We start from the raw sequence: 24,415 nt of genomic DNA, 5'->3' as shown, positions 1-24,415 counted from the left end.
GTTGATGTTCATCCCGTGCAATAATTTCCTTATCATACACAAACACGGCGTTATCCATTTTGCTGAGACCTATTAGAGCCTACAGCATGATGCTTCACGTGTTTCAAAACAATTTGAGATGCCGCTGGGGATTTTTGAGCTGCATTTTAGTGAAAGTAAAATGCGTCTGCATTTTACATTCAGACACCAACTAATGCACGTTTAGTTGGTGTCTGTCATTTTAAGTAAGCATGAATGTTTCTGCAAAGCTACATTTCATACTCCATACAGGGTTGGGCATATTGGAGATGGAGGATGCTGCCTACCTTCTTGGGGGATGGTGTCCGTCTTGGACTGGTCAGCAATCCATCACAGTGACACAGAGACTTGTCACACTGAATGCAGAGGCAAATGTGTATCATGCTAACAAGAACAGGAATTGTGTGACAAAACAAGCCCCTGGATGCAGTATAACAGTGCTCTCAAACGTGCACTCTCATATTTCTCCTTTTTCTTTCAGATTCAATTCAAACAACAGTTAAGTGTTGCTTTGTTGGATAAAATTCAACTGTATCTCAGAAACTTCACATTCAAAAGGCTGCTACATACCAACACAACACGTCTTTTAGATACTGTACGTATTTCTTTGGCGGTCTACCTCTAAAAAGAAAAACTTGATTTATGCAAATTATTGCAGAGGAGTTGGTGTCCAACTTTGTAGTCAGAGATGAAATACATTTTTAAACCTTTCCGGATAATTAAACCAATATACCTCCACACTCCAGACTCAGTCTGCTTCAGATCGTCACAATGAAAGTGTGCAAAACTGTAAAACGGAATCCTACAGGCTGAGCTGAATCCCACATTTGGCCCCTCTATCTTCATAGTTGAGGGCTGCTGAGGGTGTAAACCCCAGCAGACAGGCAGCATTTTGGTGTAACCTCAGGAAACTGTGTCATGGAACTGGAAGTTTCCTTACAAAAGAGAGAGCAGTAAGCTGCATGCTGGTGAAGCAAACACGACAGCAACAGGAATGTGCTCAGAGACACTTGTTTGTTTTGTGTCTGGCATCTTGTACATGATGCTCATAAAGACGTGTTGTGGTTTATTACACGTTATTTCCGAACCTTTGCCTGTTTGATCCAGAGTACAATTTCAGCAATAAAATGATTGGTATTTTGTTTAATAAGTTCAAGGTTTTCTAGGAATGAAAACATTTGTGGTCCCAACCTCCATCTTACTCACAGATAGTTTGAAGGGTACAACTATTATCATTGCTGCATACAACAACATTGACAGAAAATCAATAATAGTGAAAAACTCACGTAAAACTGCGTCACAGTTTAGCCATGTAGAGATCATGTCCTCACCGATTAGATTAGCGCAGTAACAACCGTGACGCACAAAAGAAACGCTCTTTATGTTCCCAGAGCAGTTTCTAAAACCTAGTTTCCATCTTTTGAAGTTTCTAAAAGGTCTTCTTCTAGGATTTTCCTGCATTTAGTTTTATCCGTCTTCTTGTCGAGTCTGATTAGTCCACAGCATGATGCTGCCACCTGCTCGAAGGACTTCCTGTCGGCTCTCCTTGCCTAGTCTTGGTAGGTTTGCAGTTCTGCCAGCAGATGATTGATTGAACAGTACACAGTTATGCCTTTACACTGGATTGATACTGAGGTTATAACACATACATGTGGAATCTGTTCCCTAGTTAAGCAGCTTCTGAAGGTAATTGTTTTCACTGGGTTTTATTTAGGTGTGTCAGTGTAAAGGAAGCTAAGTACAAGTGCACTGCCACACTTTTCAGATATTTGTGAAAATTTGGCAACTATTTGAATAGTTTTCTTCCCACTTCACAACTGTTTACTACTTTGTGTTGATCTATTGCATAGAATCGCAAATGAAAACATCGAAGCTTGTAGCTGCAATAAGACAAACTAGGAAAAAGCTTGAAGCCTGAATGCTTTTGTGAGGCCATGCTGGCAAAATCTGGTTGGATTCAGAAGTAGAATGGATCATGCATTGACTTCTTCATTTATTGTATTTACAAATTATATGATGTGATTAAAAAACATCACAGTTTTCAAGCCTTGCAGCGGATTTCGATTATGACACCCAGATAAATTTGGAATTTGTAATATACACAGTAAACTTGTATGAAAAAGCGTTGGTAATGCTTAAAGGACAAAACTAACGTGAAGCATGTGTCTTCCAGGAAGATATTTGGATAAACTGTCAAATCAAGGTCAGCGTACAGTATGGTAAATTACTTGCTGCAAGGAGTTGCGACTATGGAAGTAAATATGTGCCATCAGAATTTGAATAAAAAATACCTCTGAAATTTGAATGTTGTATATTAGTGCTTACTTTTTCAGTATTAAAATAAATTCAGAATATATTTTTAACCTAAAAAAAAATTCAATGTCATTATTTTTGCAGTAAAAAAAAATTCGGTGTAATTTTTTTTACATGGTTGCAATTTTCAGTTATTAAAAAAATTCACATTCCTATTTCAAAGTCATCAAATTTTCAATATACATATTTTTCACAGTTTAAATTTTCAGTGTTAAAAAATTCAGCATATAAAAAATTCAACTTTTCAAAATTCAAATGCAATATTTTCGTTGTCCTCCAATTCAACTTGCTCAAATTCGCCGTCTCAAATTCAGCGTCTAAAAATTCGCTGTCTCAAATTCAGCGTCTAAAAATTCGCTGTAAAAATGGCCAAGGTTACTTCAGGTCACAGACATTAGCAATGGATGTCCGATTCCAACATCCACCTAATCACGTGACACAACCGTCATATTGAAGAAATACCAGCATCACCCAGGCTGGCGACCATGGAGGCGAACGCAAACCCAACGGTGAGTTTAATGCTTTCATATTTCTATAGTATATTTTATTTTGTGCATGAAGTTTGATACATTATCTTAAAGCCTGATTTAAAACACGGGTTGGGCCGTTGTTAATCTTACAAATTGTAGATTTATTTGTGTTTTATATAGTTTCTATAATTTTAATGAGAGAAGAGCACAGTAGGATTGCCATCCCTTTCGTAAAATACGGAATCGCCCGTAACGAGACGCGATTTGTTCGGTATTTCTGTATGTCCGACAGTAACGCCTATCACATGCATATAAACATTTAGTGTAACAATAATTACAAAAATAAAACACAAGACATGTTAAGCTCAGCTAATGTGGCGGGAGCTAGTAAGGACCCCAGAACGCTTTGGACCATTGATGATGTCACGGTTGCCTAGAAACACTAGGGTGCAAAAGAGGGTTAGCAGTCGTGGTGAGCCGCTCTCAACCTGCGTCTTTTTAAAACGTCCTCAACCGATACTCTACGATGTCCTAGCAAAGATACAGGAGAGGGAAGACACACATGCCAGGCTGAACAGTGTCAGTGGGGATGAATGCTAGCAATTGTAAAAAAAAAAATTAAGAGGGAAACTGAAGAAATTATACTGTCTCTTTATTCTTTAAAACTTATGGTACTGCAGTTTTAGTTTCTCTAGTGAAATAGAATGACACTTTCCATCTGCTAGATCCTTATTTTAATTTCTGAAAGGTGGGAACCCTACAGCACAGAGCTTTCCTGAGTAAAAGTGATCATTCTCATGAAGTGTAAATTTCTTTTTAACTAATCCTTTTTCAACTGCTACTTTGTCTTTTATATATTTTGTGACTACAGGGTAGTCAGGATGCTATTGTTGAATCTGCAAGCCACTTACTTAATTTACTAACTGAAAGACCACGGAGTGGAGGAAGAGGAGACATGATGAAATTCTGGACTGGATGGGAAAATCTGCCAGCAAGTCTGTCTGTGGAGATTGTTCGTGGAAACTACAAAACACTAAGAATTCCTTGTCACTACTGGAATTACAACTCTTTCAGTGAGGATTTTGTAGCATGCATTTCCTCTACGCAGTCTGGCTTCGGCTTGCTTTGAGTGATCGACCTGTTAAAAAAAATAAATAAATAAAAAACAATCTACATTTAAGCTGTAGCAGTTCTTTGTTTGTGAATCAGTTTGTTAAAACAAAACAGTTTTGTTGAAATGTAGAATCAATTAAATTTTCTGATTTTGTTAGATCACAAGTTCGATACATATGTTTAAATGTGATCATATGTATTACTCATTAGAGCGACAACATTGCTGTTACTCTAATTTCTCTAGTTTTGTCAAATTCAAAACTAGAGGAACTAGAATAACACAATGTTCAGAGTAGATATTTCATTTCTCTGAGTCAGTACTGTTTGTACAGGCAGTTTTAAATATGAAACTGAAATTGTTTTTTTATGCAAAATTTTATTGAATGTACTTAGATGAGTTCATATATGCTTTAGGTATTAGAAAATAAACAACATAAGACAAAACTTTTTCTGATTCTTATAATTCAAGTAATGTAAAGCAATACAACAATGTACAAATGTACCTAATGGGTTCCTTTTGAGTAAAGAAAAAAACAAACAAATTACAAATTTAGAACATTTTTGTTCTCTAACATGTCTACCATAAAAGCACTAAAATTCACCTCTGTGGTAACATGATCAGCATTTTGCTTTACATTTCATAAATGGTGAATTTTTAAACTGGCACGGAAGCGTATTGCTGTCACAGGAAAAAAAATTGAGCGCTATCACGTTATAACATCATATGTATCTTATTAAAATGTGATAGTTATCTTGTTAAAACATGATTGCCTTCTGGTGATTTTGGTTGCTTGGTTACAAACAGCCGTTTGCCGTTATTCAGCTATTGTTATTAAAAAAAAATCTGAACATAAAATGTTCAGCAAATACATCTGAGCCTCCGTTATAATCTTTATAACCTCTGTCAAGGCACCGTGGGGTTCAGGAATTGGATGATGTGTACGACCAAGAACCCAGAGCAGGTTAGGAGTCATGTTGCTTCAGTTGGAAGTGGGTGATTGTCCCAGCCACTGCAGAAAGTATCCAGATCATCCTGCAGACATGGCAGGAAGACATAATGGCAACAGAAGAGGAGTGCTTCATTTGAAATGTCCAGCTATCCCTCTTCTTTAAGGTAGTGTAGCACGTCATAATAGATGCACGTTACAGCCGTCCACAGATCTCTCCACAGTCGCTCAGTCCTTCAATTATGGAGTAATAAACGATTAAAAACTGCCCTTCAAATCTCATCATATTGAAGACCACACAAAGCTAATGTTACTATAGACATTCAAAAGCATCACATATTGAAACTTGTCATTTGTACAAACCTTTGATTGTGCACACTCTTCCCAGATATAAAACTGCTTCTTCCTGCTCCAAACGATCACGGAGTCTATCAAAAATATGATTCAGCAAAAGTTCCTTGAAAAGAGAAAAAAGAAAAAAAACATTTAAAAAATTGTCAGTAAAATAAAAAAGTATTTTGACATCGGTAGGTCAGCATTGAGAAGTCACAGTAATCTAAATTAAATTATGATATTTAATCTAAAATAAGTTAACAGATGTACTTACAAGCATATATTTTATTGAAAATGAGTTAAAATCAACTGAAAAAACAAAGGCGGTTGTTTATAGTGTTGCTAGGTAACAGAACGAGGTTTTAGGCAAAGTAAAAAGAATGTAAATTAATATTGTATATCAACAATTGTCAGATAAGAGAAGCAGTATTTTGGATGATGTTGTAATGAAGTCACCTGAACAATACGGTAGCTGATCAGAATGGGGTTGTGGTTATAATTAATGTCGGAAAGTGTTCACAGCCCCTCTTTGAAGCACACAAGGCAGCGATATTAGCGGTAGCATCTCCTGAAAAATTACGACTTTACTAAGACTGCCTGTCTCAGTCTCACCTAAGACAACATACAAACAACCCAGAATGTCGCCACCCATCAGTTCTCTTTAAAGATTCTAGACTTGACCCAAGTGGTATTTCTTTTTGAAATAAAACTGGGGAAATTGGACGTGGGACAGCGGGAGGGCTGGGGTGCTAGGAGGTAGCAAGATGTAATATGCCGGCACTACACGGTGTAAGATTAACAACGGCCCAACCCGTGTTTTAAATCAGGCTTTAAGATAATGTATCAAACTTCATGCACAAAATAAAATATACTATAGAAATATGAAAGCATTAAACTCACCGTTGGGTTTGCGTTCGCCTCCATGGTCGCCAGCCTGGGTGATGCTGGTATTTCTTCAATATGACGGTTGTGTCACGTGATTAGGTGGATGTTGGAATCGTATGGCAAGCCGTTTTAACATAAATTCGGTTTCGTCTGACTATCCGTAATTACATTCTAGATATCTAAAATTGCATTTTGACTAGACAAAACTACATTTTGACTATCCAGAATGGTAATTTAAGATATCTGTATTTACATTCTGACTAGGAAGAATAATAATTCAAGATATCTTCAATTTCATTTTGACTAGTCAAAATTCCTTTCAAGATATCTCATATGACGTCATCGGATTCGTCATTAGAAGGGTCACACATCCGTAATTATAATTTAAGATATCTCGAACGTAATTATGACTAGTCAGAATTACAATTTTAGATATCTGAATTAAGAGATTGCGTGTAAGCCCCTCTTTGGCTGTACTGAGCTGTCCAAACAATTGCCTGAACAAATTCAATGGCGCTGGCAGTTTTGGACAAAATTGTAAGAAAATGCCACAATATAGAAAGAGCTCTTCAGTATGGGATATGCGGAGAGCGCGATTTTATTGTATTGATATTAATATTCCGCAGCCCGGGCCAGTTCAAGTAATAACCAGATGTAGTTTTTATACTGTGGTAAAGCTATCTGCCTTTTCGGAAATTATAGTAAAGCCAGCCAGCTCTTGATTTTGACATACTACACGGCACTACACCCATCCTTTAGCTCCTCTGAAAATAAAAGCGCACCCCGGTTCATGTCTGATTCACACTTTAAGTTGCTTTCCAGCGTCTATAAAAGTTTAAAGCTTTGTGTTCATGCATTTGTAACAGGAAATTATGTATATCAAAATAAATTTATACACAGTGTGAAATGCATAGTGTCACCTTTAGGAGATACAGGGACACCTGCAGAGGATAGACAGATATAGACAAACAGAAAAAAACAGATGTATAAAGTAAACATTATGCTAAGACCACCTAAAATATGATTCTATTTTAGGTGGTCGAGGTAGACCAGTTATTCATATTATAAAAGAGCAGATCGACTTTCTTTTGGCCCAAGGTGGGGCTTTGTGGTACATGGTGGCATCAATGGATGTTCTCGCTTAGTTACCTACTTGAACTGCAGCACAGACAATCACACCTCAACAGTGCTATTTCATTTTCTCAAGGCAACAGGCCTCTATGGTTTACCTTCTAGAGTGAGGTCAAACCATAGTGGAGAGAATGTGGCACTGGTGATGAACGTCGGAGTCATCTAACTGGGGAATCCATCCATAATCAGAGTTGAGCGTCTTTGGAGGGATGTGGTTTTACATGTTCTGGAACCATTTTATAGCACATTTTATAATCTTAAAGATTCAGCCCTCTTGGATCCCAGCAATGATGTGCACAAACTTTCTCTTCACATAGTTTTTCTTCCTGAGATTCAAAGCCGACTGGAACAATTCAGAAAGTCATGGAACCACCATTCCTTGCATACAGAAAACAATAAAACACCAACAGAAATCTGCACTGAACGGATGTTGGCAAACAGCACAGCAACTAACAACGTGTTTGGTGAAAATTCCAGCGCACCAGAGACTCTGCAACAGCATGGCCTTTGGCCACTACCAACCACTGTTGCTGAAGAGGTTCCTAGTGTAGTTGTAGAACCACCTCGGACCAGGCTCAGTTGGCACCGACCTCAGTCATTTAATCTTGCAGTCAATCATATTTCAGATCTGAAGGAGAAATACCAGGTCTGTTGTGCAGAAACTGCAAATGCTTTATTGATTTAAGTACATGTCACAGAACACTTGATCAAATGCATTGTTCTAAAGATACAATTACTACAAATAAAACTCGGAATTGACACGAGTAGGTAACCTTTCAGATTTAATTATAAATGTTAAGGTGTTTAAAGATATGACAAATTAATTACACATTCTGGAGAGCAATTGAGCAGTGTTCATTACCAGAGTAGACCTTTTGATTTGCAGTGTGGCTTAAACGTACACCTTTAAATTGTGAAACCAAAAAGTGGTTAAAAAGACTCCTATTCTTTGCAAAAAAACAAGAGAAGCCAATATTGTATTTACATTCCAATATTTCGGCCATTACATTACCTTTACTATAACTTGCTTTAAAATACTTAACTTTTCAAAACATTCCAACTCTATTTTAAAAGAAATGCTTATTACAGTTATTAGTTGATTATGCAACACCAAAGGTAGGTCCCTGCAGCACCCCGTCTGTCATGTACTTTGTGAAAGACTCATAGTCTGGGTGTACAGGAAGGCAGAGTACTATCAGGCAAGTATTTGCTTCTGGGAAGACTCTGTTAGACTCATGGAGGAATTCAATTTGTGGACGATGGTGAAAGCCCAGTGGAGGTACCGTGGATGCTCCAGAAGCAAATTCCAGTATCATTCCAAGGGTAATGGGACTGCATTCTCCTTCTGAAAGACAAAATGTTGAAATTATGACCTTTGTAATAAAGTATCCAGTGTGTACTCTTAAAGACATGGAAGAAAATGTGTCAAATGTCTGTCCTTGTTCCTCCTCAATCTTGTTATATTGGTGATGACATTACATTTCTTGTAAGTAAATATAAATCAATAAACATTTTGAAGACAAACCATGACTAAGCATGATCATTGTAAATAGTATGTAAAAGTATGCATTTATGCAACAAATTACCCAATATACTGTATATTCACTGGTAAAAGACAGACAATTTGTTATGGCAGCTTAACAAAACAACATTCCAGTAAAGAGACTTTTCTAGTAATTTAACAGTTTTTGGTGTCACTAGTCATTTAAAAAGTCTGCCTTTACACTCAAACTATGATTACTTCTTCTTGGACAGTGGTGATAAGTCGGTCACTTGACGGTTCTTTATATACTGCCAGTCGTTGCTGGCCTTCTTCAATTGCCTAAAACATGAGAACTAAAGCTAAACTAAAATGTGAGTAGCAACGACAACAAATTATGATAACTAAAATGTTAACTCACATTTTCTTGGTCTGCTAAAAAAGACTCTTCGTACTCTTCGTCTTGCTGGGACCGCAGAGATCGCCAATCTAGAAGTGTACAGCACAGAGATTGTTAAAGTCAACATCAGAAATAAGTTATAAAACAAAAATGCATATATTGTTTTTGAAATTAATGACCTGCTCTTCCTCCAAATGTTGTCTGTTGGTACTCTCTCAACCTCTGGAGAGACGTCCTGTACTTCTGGTGCAGTTGAGGGTTCTGCAAACAAACTCCTGGACATTGCTGAGGTTGACAGGTTTCCTAGACATGGCCAAGACATTTCAAATTATAGTGGAAGATATTACTTTGGATGTACCACACTACATAAAATTATTTTTGTGTAAAAAACAATCATATGTGTGACGGATCTGCTTTTGCCAACCTTTTCCTTCAGCTCCCTTACAGAATTCACTTGTAATTTTTTTTTTTACCTTTCGTCCTTTTCCAGCTCTTGCCAGTTCAAAGCCAACCAGATTTAGGCTGATGTGTGGGTAGCTTTGACACACAAAGTTGTTCAGTTCAGACAAGCTCCAATTCAGGTTAATTTTGGAGCTTCTGGTTTCTGTCCCCTCATGCACAGGCCTGAATAATCAACAGTGACAAAGCAATGTTAAACACAATAACAAAGAACACAAAGCCATTTAAGTTTAAACTCATCAGCCCGCCAGATGACTGGTGAAAGAGTAAAATTATCATGAAGTGGTGAATTAAACCCATGTTAAAAGCAAAAGTACCTCCTTCTGTCACATTATGCAGGTGTATGAAATAATGTATTTTTTGAAAATATATGCCCACCTAATCCATGGTCCTTCAGTCTTTGTACATCTGAGGGAGAAGGGAGGACGTCAATTTTAGGGCCAGAAAGCAAGAAAATATTTGTCTTCCATACAGGGCTTGGCAGCCTCCCAGCCGAGCTGCAATGAACACAACAGAATCACACCATTGATCCATCATAGATGCTAACTGATATTCTATAACATGGAGTGTGTAACTGGGGATGCCACCTTTCATAAGTTTCAAGAAGAAACGCCCATTGTGGCTTCTCATGTAGATTATGAAAATTGTGAAATTAAAATATGAAAGCCAATAATTTCATTTATCCTAATGAACAGACTGATGGACTGTCTACCTGTCCATGGGTAACCCGACTCTCGCCCGCTGCTTGTGCGAGATAGGAACAAATCATATACAATTCATATCTCTTTCCATATCGCTTCGGGACGTAAAATTTATTTGCCAAAATACCGGACTATTCCGTATCTTGTAGACAATTCCATATTTTATAGGGCGGATGGCAACTCCAGTGCTAACTAAATAGGCTACTTAAATTTTCCCAATAAATATTTAATTCTTCCACTAGCACGAAGCTAACGTAGCTTGGAAAGCTACAGTTATATGAACCGATAACTGAACATCCACTTACCTTGACTTCTCTGCACTTGACGTCGAAAAAGTCTTCTTGTTGCAAAGAATAAATTATTCTCTGCAACATGTATTTCTTAATTCATGTCAAGCACGAGTTGCAGCGCTGAATATTGTTAAAAACACGAACATTTGAGCTGGACTGATCTGACACTGTGGACCACTGACTAGCATAATCAAGTAGAAGGCTAGTATCCGCCAAAATGTTACGTAAATCTGTGACGTTTTGACTAGACAGAATGCTAATTCAAGATATCAGTAATGTCATTTTGACTAGTCAGAATGTCAATTTAAGATATCTTAAATGGAAAAGCTGAATAATTCAAGATATCTCAAATTCATTTAGAGATATCTTAAAAGGAATTTTGACTAGTCAAAATTACAATTCAAGATATCTTAAATTTAATTTTGTCTAGTCATTATTTGCATTTAAGATATCTATAATTTAGTTTTCACTAGTCAAAACTACATTTCTCCTATCCAAAAATACATTTAAGATATCTTGAATTATGGTGTAATTTGAGATATCTTTAATTAGAATTATGACTAGTCAAAACTAAAATTGAGATATCTTGAATTTACTTTATGACTAGTCGTAATTTAATTGTAGATATCTGAAATGTGTATTTCAGATAGTCAGTAATTCATTGTAGATATCTCGAATTGAAGTCTCCATACAACTGAATGGTAAATCTGACGTCATTTCGACTAGTCAGAATGTTATTAGAGATATCTCAAATAGGTATTTTGACTAGTCAAAATATAATTAGAGATATCTTAAATCGCTAAAACGTCTAGTCATTATACAATTTGAGATATCTGGAATGTAAGGGCGGCAAAACCGAATTTATGTTAAAACGGCTTGCCATAGGAATCGGACATCCATTGCTAATGTCTGTGACCTGAAGTAACCTTGGCCATTTTTACAGCGAATTTTTAGACGCTGAATTTGAGACAGCGAATTTTTAGACGCTGAATTTGAGACGGCGAATTTGAGCAAGTTGAATTGGAGGACAACGAAAATATTGCATTTGAATTTTGAAAAGTTGAATTTTTTATATGCTGAATTTTTTAACACTGAAAATTTAAACTGTGAAAAATATGTATATTGAAAATTTGATGACTTTGAAATAGGAATGTGAATTTTTTTAATAACTGAAAATTGCAACCATGTAAAAAAAATTACACCAAATTTTTTTTTACTGCAAAAATAATGACATTGAATTTTTTTTTAGGTTAAAAATATATTCTGAATTTATTTTAATACTGAAAAAGTAAGCACTAATATACAACATTCAAATTTCAGAGGTATTTTTTATTCAAATTCTGATGGCACATATTTACTTCCATATGCGACTGGGAGCATGAGTGGCAGGGGCTCTTTGCAAATTCATTAGAAGACAAATACACGCCCTTGTAAATTTGTATCTTTAACATATGCGTGAAAATCTGAATTAACTCCACGAGTTAACCTCTAACTACCGAGAATCACTCAGTCACATTGGCAAAGGTGACGATATTCATCCTGTCATGGTGGTTTAGAAAGGAGACGTGATTTAAAAGAAAAGGCTTCTTATGACTTACTAATGATGGAAACGTTTACTGCAGGCTGATTCACTTATCTTTGGTTAGCTCATGTGATGCACCGGATTTCGTTTGAGATTTGTCAGTCAGAACCGAATCAAATCATTCAGGAGCATGATTAGCACCCTACAACATTTAAAGTCCTCTTGCTTAACTCATTTTGGGGTAATAAAATGAATTTTAAGCCTGGGTTCTAGGGGAACTTTGTCTTTATTTTGAATGCAAATTGTTAAGTGCAACCATTAAAGTAAAATAAAAATAAAATACAGTATTCTAAGAGGTCTCATTTAACCTGACAAGTGACAAATGAAAATATCTCCACTTCTACTCCCCTTCTTACAAGTCATGCTTATTAAAAGGATGTGATAAGAAAATAATTAATAAGACATTTCACATGTTATTTCAATTCTTGGTTATGCCAAGATGCAATAAAAAGGATCTGGTCTTTCCCAGATTAAAAGCTTATTTCAATCTGTCCTTAATAGTATGAACTCGCTAAACACACACTGTCATTACAAGACAAAGCTCAAATGGAAAATGGCGCTTTATTAGATTAAGACGATGTACAAACTATAGAGGACCTATACTGTCCTCTATAGGTTTAACTAAATCAGGTAAAACTTATGTTTGGGATTAATGAAGTATTTTTGAACTGAATTGAATCACATTTATTATGATTTGATGCATGAACACTAGAAAATCATAAACAAATAAATAAATAATGTACCTCTTCCAATGACTGTATATGTTGATATACTGTGTGAACACCCAATCACTTCTATTTAATTTAAGTAGTAACACATATTAGGTTTTACCATTTTTTAAAGTGTCCGCTGTCTTTAATCTATTCAAGTAAGTGTAACAATTTCCCAGTAACAGACAAGAATCTGTCAACTTTGTGTATCTGTTAGTTGGCCTTCTTTCTAAAAACAGTGCAGACAATAAGGCAATGTTTTGCCTTATTGGAAAGACGTTGCAGAAGCATTTAGTGAGACTGGCTGGATTCCTCTCTTTCAAAAGCACTTAACTTATTTCCCAGCTCCTCAACCCTCTTCTGCACCTACTAAACATAAATGAAAACTTCAGAAAGAATTAAGATGTCAAAGAACACGAGCTTATTGTTATTCCTTTTATTTTTTTTTAAGTATTCATCTATATTTGTGTTATTTCCGTTTTGTTTTTCCTCCCTAGAGCTGTGGTTTTTTTGGTGGGCGGAGCCAGTATGACCTACGAGAACACTCGCTCGTGATTGGTTACTCGGCAAACCTGAAAGTGTTTAAATATCCAATCGCGAGACCTTTTTCAGTATGTGTGGAAGCAACGGAACAACGAGGTTCTCTCTCGGTGGAAGACCGCGGTCCGAGTGACAGCTCGTCTCAGCTCTTACCCTACGCTCTAAACTCAAGTACCATGGAGGAATCGAGTAGTTGACGTTTCCTGCTGCAGCCTTTCTCTTTTAAGCTTTCTTCCCGTCAAATCATTGTGCCTCTGACCCGGTTTTTATTGACTCTGAACGACTGACTCAAGCTTTTACCATCCCACATCATGAAGTACATCATCGGCATTGGCGGGTGAGTCAAGATGCTAAGCTAGGCTAGGCTAGCGAGGCCTTAAAAGGACGGTGCACGTGGGACTGCGCAGTCATTGCATCCGATGAAATACTTACCTTGTGTTTTTTATGTTGGATGTATTTTTCATGACATATATTGCTAACCCAAAAGTTAAGCATGATTGTTTTTTGTTCGCTTTTTATTTGTAAGCGTAAGCTAACAGTTATAACAAAGTAACAGATGGCTCATCCGCCTCATTGACTCATCCATTTCCTGGGATGCTTTTGCTTACGAAGTTCTATGACATGGACACTTTATTTTACAACATACTGCAAATTATTCTCTTTTAAAAACTTTTCTTTCTTTTTTTTTAATGCGTCTTTGCTATATTTTATATACATGTCGTATTTTCACTCTATCGCACGCAGCGTTACCAACGGAGGGAAGACCACCCTCACCAAGCGGCTGATCCAGGCCCTTCCCAACTGCTGTGTGGTACACCAGGATGACTTCTTCAAGGTGAGCACCGTTCCCACAAATGCCTCTTGGATTTTGTAGCATCTAGTCAACCTAAGGGATCAGTCTGAGTAAGCAAGTCAATGGTTTGTCTATCCTTGCCCACTTGCATTCCTAGATGCAGTATAAACTATTCAACTTCCATATAGCATAGTGTAGGCCTAGCAGAATGTACCTGGGTACATCTTATCAATGTATGTTTCAGCCCCAAGATCAGATTGAAGTTGGTGAAGATGGCTTTAAGCAGTATGATGGTAAGCCTGGGTTTTTTATGAAAGGGTGTTCTTTTTGTGGGCGCTTCTGTGTGTTTTGCTTAAAAACTGTAATGCTGTCTCATTTGTAACCTGCATGCATTTTTTTTTTATAAAAAAAAAGAACCAAAACAAAAAGAAAATAAAACCTCAAATATTGGCTTTACTCACTCTATTTTTCCACACACCTCTCTTTTCCTTCCCACCCACCTCTCTGTTTAGTCATCACTGCCCTGGACATGGACGCCATGATGAGCACCATCTACGCATGGCTGGACAATCCAGTGAAGTTTGAAAAGTCTCATGGCGTTAATAACACCCTGGACACTGAGATTATGCCGAAGTCTGATCACAGCAAGGACGAGGAGACTCACATCCTTATTGTGGAGGGCTTTCTGCTTTACACCTATCAGTAAGTCCTCAGCTAAATGCACCTAAAATAATTAGCTTGACCTTTGCTTAGAAATACTAATCGGCTTCCTTGTCTGCAGGCCTTTGATCGACGTGTTTAACCAGCGTTACTTTATGTCCATCCCCTATGAAGAATGCAAAAAGAGGAGGTGGTAAGTGCTCCGCTATAGCGCTGAACTTGTGGTTCTTTATCATGTTGAGCTTGTTTTGAATTTTTTTCTATTATCTGTGCAGCTCGAGGAACTACAAGGTGCCTGACCCACCTGGCCTGTTCGATGGCCACGTCTGGCCCATGTATGAGAAACACACACAAATGATGGAAGAATCAGGTGTTGATGTCTGTAAGTATGGTTTTATTGCAAGGATTGGATGGTCTGTGGATGATGTGCCACTATATAATACTGTCTGTGTTTCTTTACAGTGCAGCTAGATGGAACCCTGACTAAGGAGCAGCTGTACAACTTTGTCTATGGCGACATCCTGAATAAAATTCAGAAATCTCTCTAAAACAAAGGTGCTAAAATCGTTTGACTGTCTGACGTGATGTTGCATAATCCAGATGAGTTGCTGATTTGTTGTTCTGTTCCAGGTCAACTGATCGGCTAAGGAAATCATGTACTCAGAGCGCAACCAGACGACCGTCTTGCCTTAATTATTTAATTTTTTGCCTGGCAGTTTTTAACTGACTGTCAAGATTTTTTTTTATACACAAAGTTTTACATCATACAATGTTGGCATGACTTTTCATCTTTTCGTATTTATTGCTTTGTTGCCGCCTACACTCCTAAGAGAGATAATGGAAATGTTCAAGAGATGGTTCCACTATGCTGCATGTATCAATAAATGATTCTTCTGCAAAAAACTTTGAAGTGTTTCTTCTTCTTCTTCTACCTGAAACGGTTTGTTCTCAAAGATCTGAAATTACACAATCTCTCATCCCGAGGCCCCTAAAAGTTGTCAGGTCCGAGGTCAGCGGGGTCACCGTGAGAACATGATGTATCTCGCTCTGTGCCGCAACTGGCGGGGGTGATAAGTGACGTCATAAGTCAGCCTCGTGACTAGAAGCAGAGCACACTCAAATTCAGATGTGGGGGGTGAAGGCGGGTGGGGCGTATTTCCCTGACTGCACTTACAGCAGATTACAAATTATGTAATTGTGCAGAAATGAGTGAAATGTGTGTGCTGCTGATATTGACTAGTCAAATTCTCTACTGGGGGTAAAGAACCATAGTTATTTGGTTTTGAACTGAGACCCATCATGAGGCTTCACATACCAAAAGCATATCAATCCTGTCATAGGTATTATTGACCAGTTTGAGGCTTTAGACTTTTTTTTTTTTTTTTTTTTTTTTGCAAACTCATTTACTTGGACTTCAAATGGTGCAGAATAAGATTAGTGGAAGTTTTCATTTATTTCAAAAGGGAGAGTGCACTTACCAGAGTTTTCCATAAAGGCTTGTTTTGTTCTGTAGTCCCTGAGGGGACCATCACATACACGACTCCCTTCAGTTCTGCAAAAGTTTCAATTATTCTGACTAGGTTGAAATGACTTTTAATAGCCAGTGTAAGAATTTTTACTTGTCTGTTTTTCGCCACAAGATGCTATTTGAAGATTTTAGTTAAAACTTTAAGAATATTGCATTATCTTCACCAGCTGCATCCATTTTTTTGACTCGTGTAACGGTATTTGCAGTTGCAGTAATCTAAGTGCAAATCTAAGTTGAACTTCCACAGAAATCTAGAACTGTGTGGACAGTGGGCGTGTCCCTCAGAGTCAAATTAATTTCACTTTTTCCATTTCTGGTGCTGCCATGCAAACACCATTATGTAATGCAGCCAGGCATGTATGGAAGTGTGTCAGAGGTCTGCATACTGTTTGTTGGAAAGCGTCCGCTGGCCTATATTTGAGGTCATTTCCTCAGTGCAGGGAAGGTTCTATTTATCCTAGCGCCATGCTGTTTAAGGCAAGTTGATATTTTTAGAGCTTTCCGTCCGAGATGTCTTTTGAGTCTTCAGAGTTTTGCATGCATGTGTGGACGTCTGACAAACAAGCACACACACGTGCCGTGATAATACAGCACGCGTGTTCCATTTCTTGAGACAGACCGTAACTCAGTAACAGCAAAAACCACACTGGACTTTTGCATTTAAACCAGAAGCATAAAGGCATCAACAACCCACCAACTATTTTTATCAATTTATAACTTCTGGATAATACCACACATAAAAATTATGGGAACAGTATGCTAATAAGTAAACGTTTCAAAATTTGTATTTGGCAACCCAGGGCCCTTTCTTAAAAACTTTTGTGTTTAGATAGAATTCCAATTATCGTATATTTCTATCTGGTGCATCTTAATGTACGTATTTTCTTCATACGTATGTTTTTCTAAATTTATCCTGGCTCTATTTTTCTTTTTCCTCTGGTGTCCCAAAGTTTTGGCAGTCCCTCAAACGTTAGGTTTTTCAAACTCTGAGGCTTTATTTTTTACGGTTACAGTTCACATTGTTCTTTTTTTAATTGTGCACAAGCATCAGATTTATAGTACATTGTTGGAAAGAACTTGTTTATTTATTTATTTTTTTTAAAGTTTTATTGGCTCTAGTGACCTTTATTTGATAGTTAATTGACAGGAAAATGGGTAATGAGAGAAGGAGGAGGGAATGCAGCAAAGGTCGCCAGACCGGGAATCGAACCTGCGATGGCTACATCGAGGACTAAGGCCTCCTTATGTGGGTTGTGCTTAACCCCTGCACCACCACAGCACATCCCAGAACTTGTTTATTTTTTTTAAAAAATGCTCTGGAATAAAAAAGTATTTCTTATTGTAAAAAAACAAAAAAACAAAAAAAACAAAGCTTAACTCTTGGAGTCAAAGTACCAACATCAAGGTATAAAAACTGGAATTTGTTTCCAGTATTTTCCAGCACATTTTGTATGTGCTGATTATCCATCTTCCATATTCTTGCATGTTTTTATTTGATTTGATATGCTTAATTTTCTTCCGGTTTTCAGTGAGTGCTTTGTTCATTTCTGTTTTCTTTTCACTGTGAAGCACACTTTGGATACGGTGAGCGTTTTATAAATAAATGTTGATTAAAGAGTGCCCTCAATCTCATCAGAAGATTAGAGGGTTATGTACCCCCAAAGAAAAAGTGTGCAGCCATGTTTGCTTTGCAGCAAAATGGCCTCACACGTAATGAATAGGTGATTCTTTCTCGGAAAGCCTACTTTGGTTTCAAGCTCAAAATGTCTGCCTAACTTGCACTTTTGGAGCTCAAACCAAAAAAAAAAAAGAGTTTAAAGCTGCAAGTTTTAATTTGTGCTTCAAGTTAATATCTTATTGTTCTTTTTGTTGCTCTGTTTTAGATTTCATTTGAACCCAGATCCTCATATAAGTCAAAGCTTAACATACTTGTAAAGCGCCAACTCCAGAATTAACGCCACCTCTGAACATTTATGGGGTGGGGGGTTAATTATCCTCAAGCAGCAGCTAAGTCGTTATAAAATGGGTGTTACTTGAAGTGTGGAAGCTTGACAGTCTAGACTTGGGCACATGAGATTGGTAGTTATATAACAGTGACTGCTGCAGGGGAAAAAGAAACCTGATGATTCACTTTGTCTTACCTTTCTGATGACATTGCACGTGAATTATCGTCTGAAAATGTTTCTTTTTTTAAACTATGAAGTGGTTTGTTTACAGAAAGAATGAAACTCATTGACCTCACATTCAAATCTTAATTAGGAAACTTTTTTTTTTGCATGAGTGGACAACGACAATCCCTGAATTTTTCTGGACCACACCAACCACCACACTCTGGGTGATGAGTACTGGCCCTGACTGGATCTTGTTTGCTGCCTTTCCTCCCGCCTGTGTATGTGTGTGGCTGATTTGCGCCCTTCTGCAATGCACTTCCCCTCGGTCTATCCAAAAAGCAGAGGAAGCAACCTTCTGCGCTGCGGCTGACTCAAAAAGAGCATCTAAACAACCCTATAAATCCCGGCCTCAGACCTCTAACTCCATACAGTTACGGTTTGGATGATCACATCTCCACCTCACGCAGGTCAGACAGGACACAGCCCTGCAACCACTAACCATCCTGGCAGCAGAGGTGACTGCAACTCTGCGGCCGTCTGTCTCAAAACAATATCTCTGTCCTGCTGACAGTATCCCAGTGTGCCCTTTAACATAATTCCAACCAGAGAAAACAACAGGGACAGAGCTCATTTATTCGGTCAAACCACCCACTCAGCCACAACTTCTCATTTGCAGCCTACCAGTTTTTTTCTATATTTATCCCTTTTACTGCAGTCTTACAGGAGCCTCTCTTTTTTTTTTCCACCCATAAAAATGTTTCGTGACAAATAAACATTTCTGCAGGGACTTGTTTTGAAAGTGCGAGTCTCCGCGAACCTCCTTGGCAGTGAGCTGAGCAGGTCTCAACGCTTCACCTGTGTGAGGCTGGAGTAAAAACATCTGCTGTGGTTCACCCACTCCGTCTGTGTTTATTCTGAGCGGACACAGTCTGGGGAGATTTTGACCGCAGCGCAGACACAACAGCACGCTGCGTAGCCCCAAAATGGCGTTAGATATTAAACTGGCCACACTGCAGTGCTGTTGTTGTTGTTGCAGCCTTAGCGTTCTGAAAGAGGTATTCATTCAGATTCGAAATAGCAATAATGGCATGTAGAACTGGCAGCAGAGGAACTGCGGCGCGACGTACAGTCACAGGGCCACCTTTGCACTTCTTGCTTTTTGGCTGCACGATATTTGCTGTTGTATCTCACAAAAGCAATTACCGATCAACGCTGAAAGCAGATGTTGACATTTACTGCCTAAAAGGTCACACAACATTTTGTTCTCGCACTGTCTGACATGAAATCAGGCCAAACCAAGATGAAGATGCGATGGCTTTTGAAAACCTGTCAAGTCACAACACTCAAGATAATCGAAGACAGAACAACTGGGGCGCAGGGGGGGAATCCCAGGCACACCTCTCTAACACACCATTATAAAAAATGTTTTAAAGAAATCAGGTAAGATTAAAATAAGGGAAACGTGGCACTTCCACAAGCTCTGTTCACTTCATTCCATAGGAACCAACCGAAAACAAATATGAAAAAAATAAAAAGAGGTGAAGACCTTGTCAGGATGAACACCGCCCATGGAGTGGTGGCAGCATCATGTTGGGTGGATATCTTGCTGCACTTCTCAAAATCTGTTGCATCACAAAAAGATAGATTTTTATGAAAACATTGAAACAACGGCTCAACACTTCAGCCAAGAAGTTAAACCTTAGGACTTCCAAAGGTGCAGTGACCATTTTATGCCGCTGCCAATTCTTATGGACAGTGGCACAAGAATGGGCCACTGCCCATTTGGAATTTAGGCGAATTTTTTATTTTTTGGTGAATATGGCTTAAATTCACCCAAAAAATTTGTTTAGATTATAGCAAGTTCTGGACTTTAATGCCCCATTGCAATATTTGTTTATATTTTTTTCCATTTAAATGTGTTGCATGTTAAAAACATGTAAAATGTGTCTTATGGTTTTACATTTTTACTTTGGTCTAAACAAAAATATAAAAACACAATTCTAATGTCTTGTGGTTAATTCACAACTAGTTTTCCAGAGCCTGGCATTGTTTTCATTGCAGAGTTTTTCATCTTGCGACCTATCAGATAAAGCCACGCTTGTCCTCAATTGTATAATTGACTTTGGAGCCCAAAATGCATCTTTGTTGTTCTTGTTCTTTTTTTTTTTTTTTTTTTTTTTTAGGGTGGGGCATGTTGTATATACACTGCTTGGTCTAACTTTGGGATGAACATACCAGATAATTCACCCTGGGAAGATGAGCAGCCATTTCAAATGTTTTCTTTTTGAGTATAATAGTTTTTAAAACGATGGATTTCAAGTTGTTTGGAAATACTTGTACAACCCTCCCAAGAATGATGTCAGAAAAAAAAAAAATTGCATGTCCGAGATCATGGCTGCCTTTTCTCAATACCATTATGTAAGACACCAGGTTTCCAAAACATCTTGTTTTGTGGTCTCATTTGCTGATGATCAGTACAGCAAATGGCTGCTACTTCCTTTGTCAATAAGGTCAACAAAATGGTTATTCGGTTATTCCGTAAGTGAGGGAGAAAATATTTTTCTGAATTCAAATGTAAAATTATTGCTTTGGTTACGTGGTGAACTGTTCAAATAGCTGTTCTGTACCATCTGCTGAGTCACAGTAGCCTAATTACAAACGTCTTCATTGCCACAATACCCACTCATCCTGATCTGAATCTGAACCGTTACATAAGGCATGGTGGAGAAGGGAAAAGAAAAGTCACCTAATTCACCGTGGCTTTGGACAAAAACACCACAGCAACGTGTTTTCCAGCACTGCAGGCCAAACCTTTCACATGTGACAGACCGTGCTCAACGTCCACCACTCAAATCAAATGGTAAAACCTGGAGAGAATAATAACACCATGCATCTGTTCTTAGTGTGGGTCCTGAGGACCATATCCTGTTGTGGAGGGTCTGGGAGAGGCCTGGAGCTGCCAGTCTCCAGCAGACCACAGCCTCCCACTCCTCACCCATCTGAATCACTGTTTACTCAGACTGGAAGGCTACAACATCATCTGTTTCTTCTGCTCCGTGTTTCTGTGACTCGCCTGCGGCTTTGATGAGGGGAGGCTGTGTTTTCCCTGACGGGTAACTTTCTAAAAGTAGAGACGACTCTCCAACCAAACGCTCAGAGACAACACTGGCCTTGCCTCTGAAAATAATGTGCCTGTGAGCCGTCTCCCCCAAGAAGCTTTAATGCCTCCATCTGCTGGACGAACAGAGTCAGTTTTAAATAATCTGATTAGTTTCTGTGACAGATTCTGTTTGGCTATTATCAAGGCGGCATCAGTAAGTGCAGAGAGGACAGATGCATGAACATCCCGTTTCCGAAACAGCAGTTACAGGCTTTGCCCATTTCGTCTGGGTCATGCCGCATTGTGTAAGTACAAGGGCAAGGTTGTGAAGTTATTGTTCAGGTGGTTCAGTTACCTAAGTGTGGTTTCAAAATGTGAAACAAACTGTTTAGGAGCTGAAAGTCATCTGCCAAACAAGGTAGATAAAACATCCTTCTGTTGCAAAACTACTGCTCTGAATCTCCTCAGACTCTAAACATTTACAAAACTAGAGCAGGAGGAAGGTACACAATAGTCCCACAAGGTCACTGAAACATCTTGCGGGCTTTAAATCCAAACTGAGCACATTTTTTGTCCAGCTTATTGTTTTTATTCTTCTTTTTTCATGCAAATGTTGCATTAAAATAATTCCAAATCAGTGTTATTTTAGTTTATGTTTTTTTTTTTTTTTTTTATTAAATCAACTTTTATTTGAAAAATGTAAGGAGTAAATAAAGTTTGAGGAAGACTTGAATTGAGAAAAAAAAAAAAGTTTCTTTTGGTCTGATTATGAACCATCTAATTTCGACTGTCCCAAAAGTTATTAGAACAACTCTGTTGGTTCTGGACTGGATTCATTCCTATCCTGGAGTAAAAGCTCCAGGATAGGAATGAATCAGACCTCCATCTCTAACTCATCCTAGATGACACTGAGGTCAGAAGGGACCAGACCAAGACCACAGTGATACTTGTTCATGTTAGGGACCACAAAGTACTCTTCTGAAGCCATATCTAGGGTAATGCTGGTGGTCCCGGGGTTTGAACCTCCAGGGACTTCACCAGGATAAGTGTAAAATTTCAATAGGAACCTTCCTTCATAATAATCAATGACCACCAGTTAGGCGCAGGGAGGAAATGTAAAAATTTGGTGCAATGCAAGTTGGATGACTGGTGAGGACTCATTTGTTATTTAGACAAATGTTAAGAGTCCATATCTAATAAACTCAATTCACCAAATTTCTGAAATAAAATAGACTAAAAACACAACCGTTCTACATGTAACATACTCTAGCTGTAGCTAATTTGTGAAAAAAACTGATTGTTTTTTTCACAAATTCTCACTTTTCCTAAACCGCTGTAATGTTTTAGTTTCAACAACATAAAAAAAAAAGGTTTGTAAAGTTACCCTCAAATCTGTGTCTTTTACTCATTCCTTTTGTTAGTGAGATGCCAAATTGCCCCGACCTCAGAATTCACCATTAATGTCCACCCTGTGCTACAGTCCAAGACAAACCAAGCGGGGGCAATTAGAGTCTTGTGGGCTTTGACTCAACTTCCTGCTGTAGTGCTGTAGTAGCTGAGGATAAAATTGGGGATTTATGTGAAATGGAAGTGGGTGTGGCAGACACGGGGTTGGTGTTAGGACCGAGACTGAGAGGAATGTAGCCTACTTTCTCTGTCAACAAACTCCAGTTTTGTGGCTGGTCCATTTTTACCTGTGTTTACATGTAAAAAAAAACCCCCACCAAATAAGAAAAAAACTCAACAAAAAACAAATTACTTTGACAAAGCGCTACATGTAAAGGGAATACGGTCAAACGTAAGTTATAACCGTGAATTGCCTGGCCGTGCAAAATTGACTTCCGCTTAACGAGCACGTTTGTTCGCGGTTCTCTGCTGCCATCTAGTGGGCTAAAATCATCATTACAGCTCCTCTTTCAAAAAACAAAAGACCGGCAAAATTTATATTCCCGAAATATTGGGTTTCGGTTGTGTTATGGCAAACACAACCATGGGGGAAAATGCTAAGTTAAACATGTGGATGGAAAGTTGACTGTGGATGTTTGCCAGAAAAAATGTGCACAAGTAATATGGATCACAAAAGTCGAAAAGGATGATGAAATAAATCCAATTCAAGAGGAGAGAGTAAGAAGACTGCAGTGGACAGCAGCTGGAGTCAGAGGTTCAAGAATCATCACACATGCACGTCCAGGACACAGTCAAGTGTTTTACCTGGGCGGAAGAGAAAAGACCCAACTATATTTAACATGTTATTTTCAGACGAAAGCATAATTTTCATTCTGCTTACAAATAAAAGTCTCAGTCTGAAGGAGCTGCTTGAGGTCCAGCGTTGACTTTCCATACAATGTGATTATTCAGGGTGAACCGCTGGTGTTGGTTCACTAGGTCTATAAACTAGAGTTAGTGCAGCCATCTACTTTTCAGTTCTTTGGTCCAAAGCAGGGGTGCCCAAAGTCAGTCCTCGAGGGCCGGCATCCTGCATGTTTCAGTTCTCTCCCTGGTGGTACCAACAACCTTTTCAGCATGTCAATGTTCTTCTTAGGCCTTCTAATGAGCCATCATCTGATCCAGGTGAGTTAAACCAGAGAGAGAACTAAAACATGCAGGATGTCGGCCCTCGAAGACCCACTTTGGGCACCCCTGGTCTAAAGTATGCAATATTGTAATTTTCTGCCAACTGAATTTTGGGTTTTCATTACATGTACGCTTAAAATATGTCAATCTGTGAAACTATAATGAAACTATAACATGAGCTATTTCTCTCAGAACGAATAACTGAAAAAAGATTTTTGATAATAATTTAACTTCTATTATTGACAAACACTGTAAATTATTCAACAACAAGAGAAAA

The 24,415-nt window shown here is 38.2% G+C and overlaps 1 protein-coding gene and 1 long non-coding RNA gene across 2 annotated transcripts; one reads left to right on the top strand and one right to left on the bottom strand.

Annotated features, from left to right (window-relative positions):
- Positions 1-7,343: 7,343 nt before the first annotated feature.
- On the bottom strand, positions 7,344-10,236 carry LOC122841574. The gene is made up of 5 exons (XR_006372405.1): positions 9,928-10,236; positions 9,564-9,714; positions 9,270-9,393; positions 9,112-9,179; positions 7,344-8,555 (listed from the first exon to the last, which is right to left on the bottom strand). It is a non-coding gene; the product is annotated as an uncharacterized LOC122841574 (long non-coding RNA).
- Positions 10,237-13,437: 3,201 nt separating this feature from the next.
- Positions 13,438-15,728, top strand: mibp2 (muscle-specific beta 1 integrin binding protein 2). The gene is made up of 8 exons (XM_044134983.1): positions 13,438-13,709; positions 14,117-14,207; positions 14,410-14,458; positions 14,678-14,867; positions 14,947-15,018; positions 15,101-15,207; positions 15,288-15,380; positions 15,456-15,728. Exons 1-7 carry the CDS (start codon positions 13,684-13,686, stop codon positions 15,371-15,373), a joined length of 621 nt encoding a protein of 206 aa, XP_043990918.1. The 5' UTR covers positions 13,438-13,683; the 3' UTR covers positions 15,374-15,380; positions 15,456-15,728.
- Positions 15,729-24,415: the final 8,687 nt, after the last annotated feature.

This window comes from Gambusia affinis, linkage group LG02 (assembly GCF_019740435.1).
Source record: "Gambusia affinis linkage group LG02, SWU_Gaff_1.0, whole genome shotgun sequence".
NCBI lineage: Eukaryota > Metazoa > Chordata > Actinopteri > Cyprinodontiformes > Poeciliidae > Gambusia > Gambusia affinis.
This window is presented reverse-complemented; position numbering and strand designations above follow the sequence as displayed.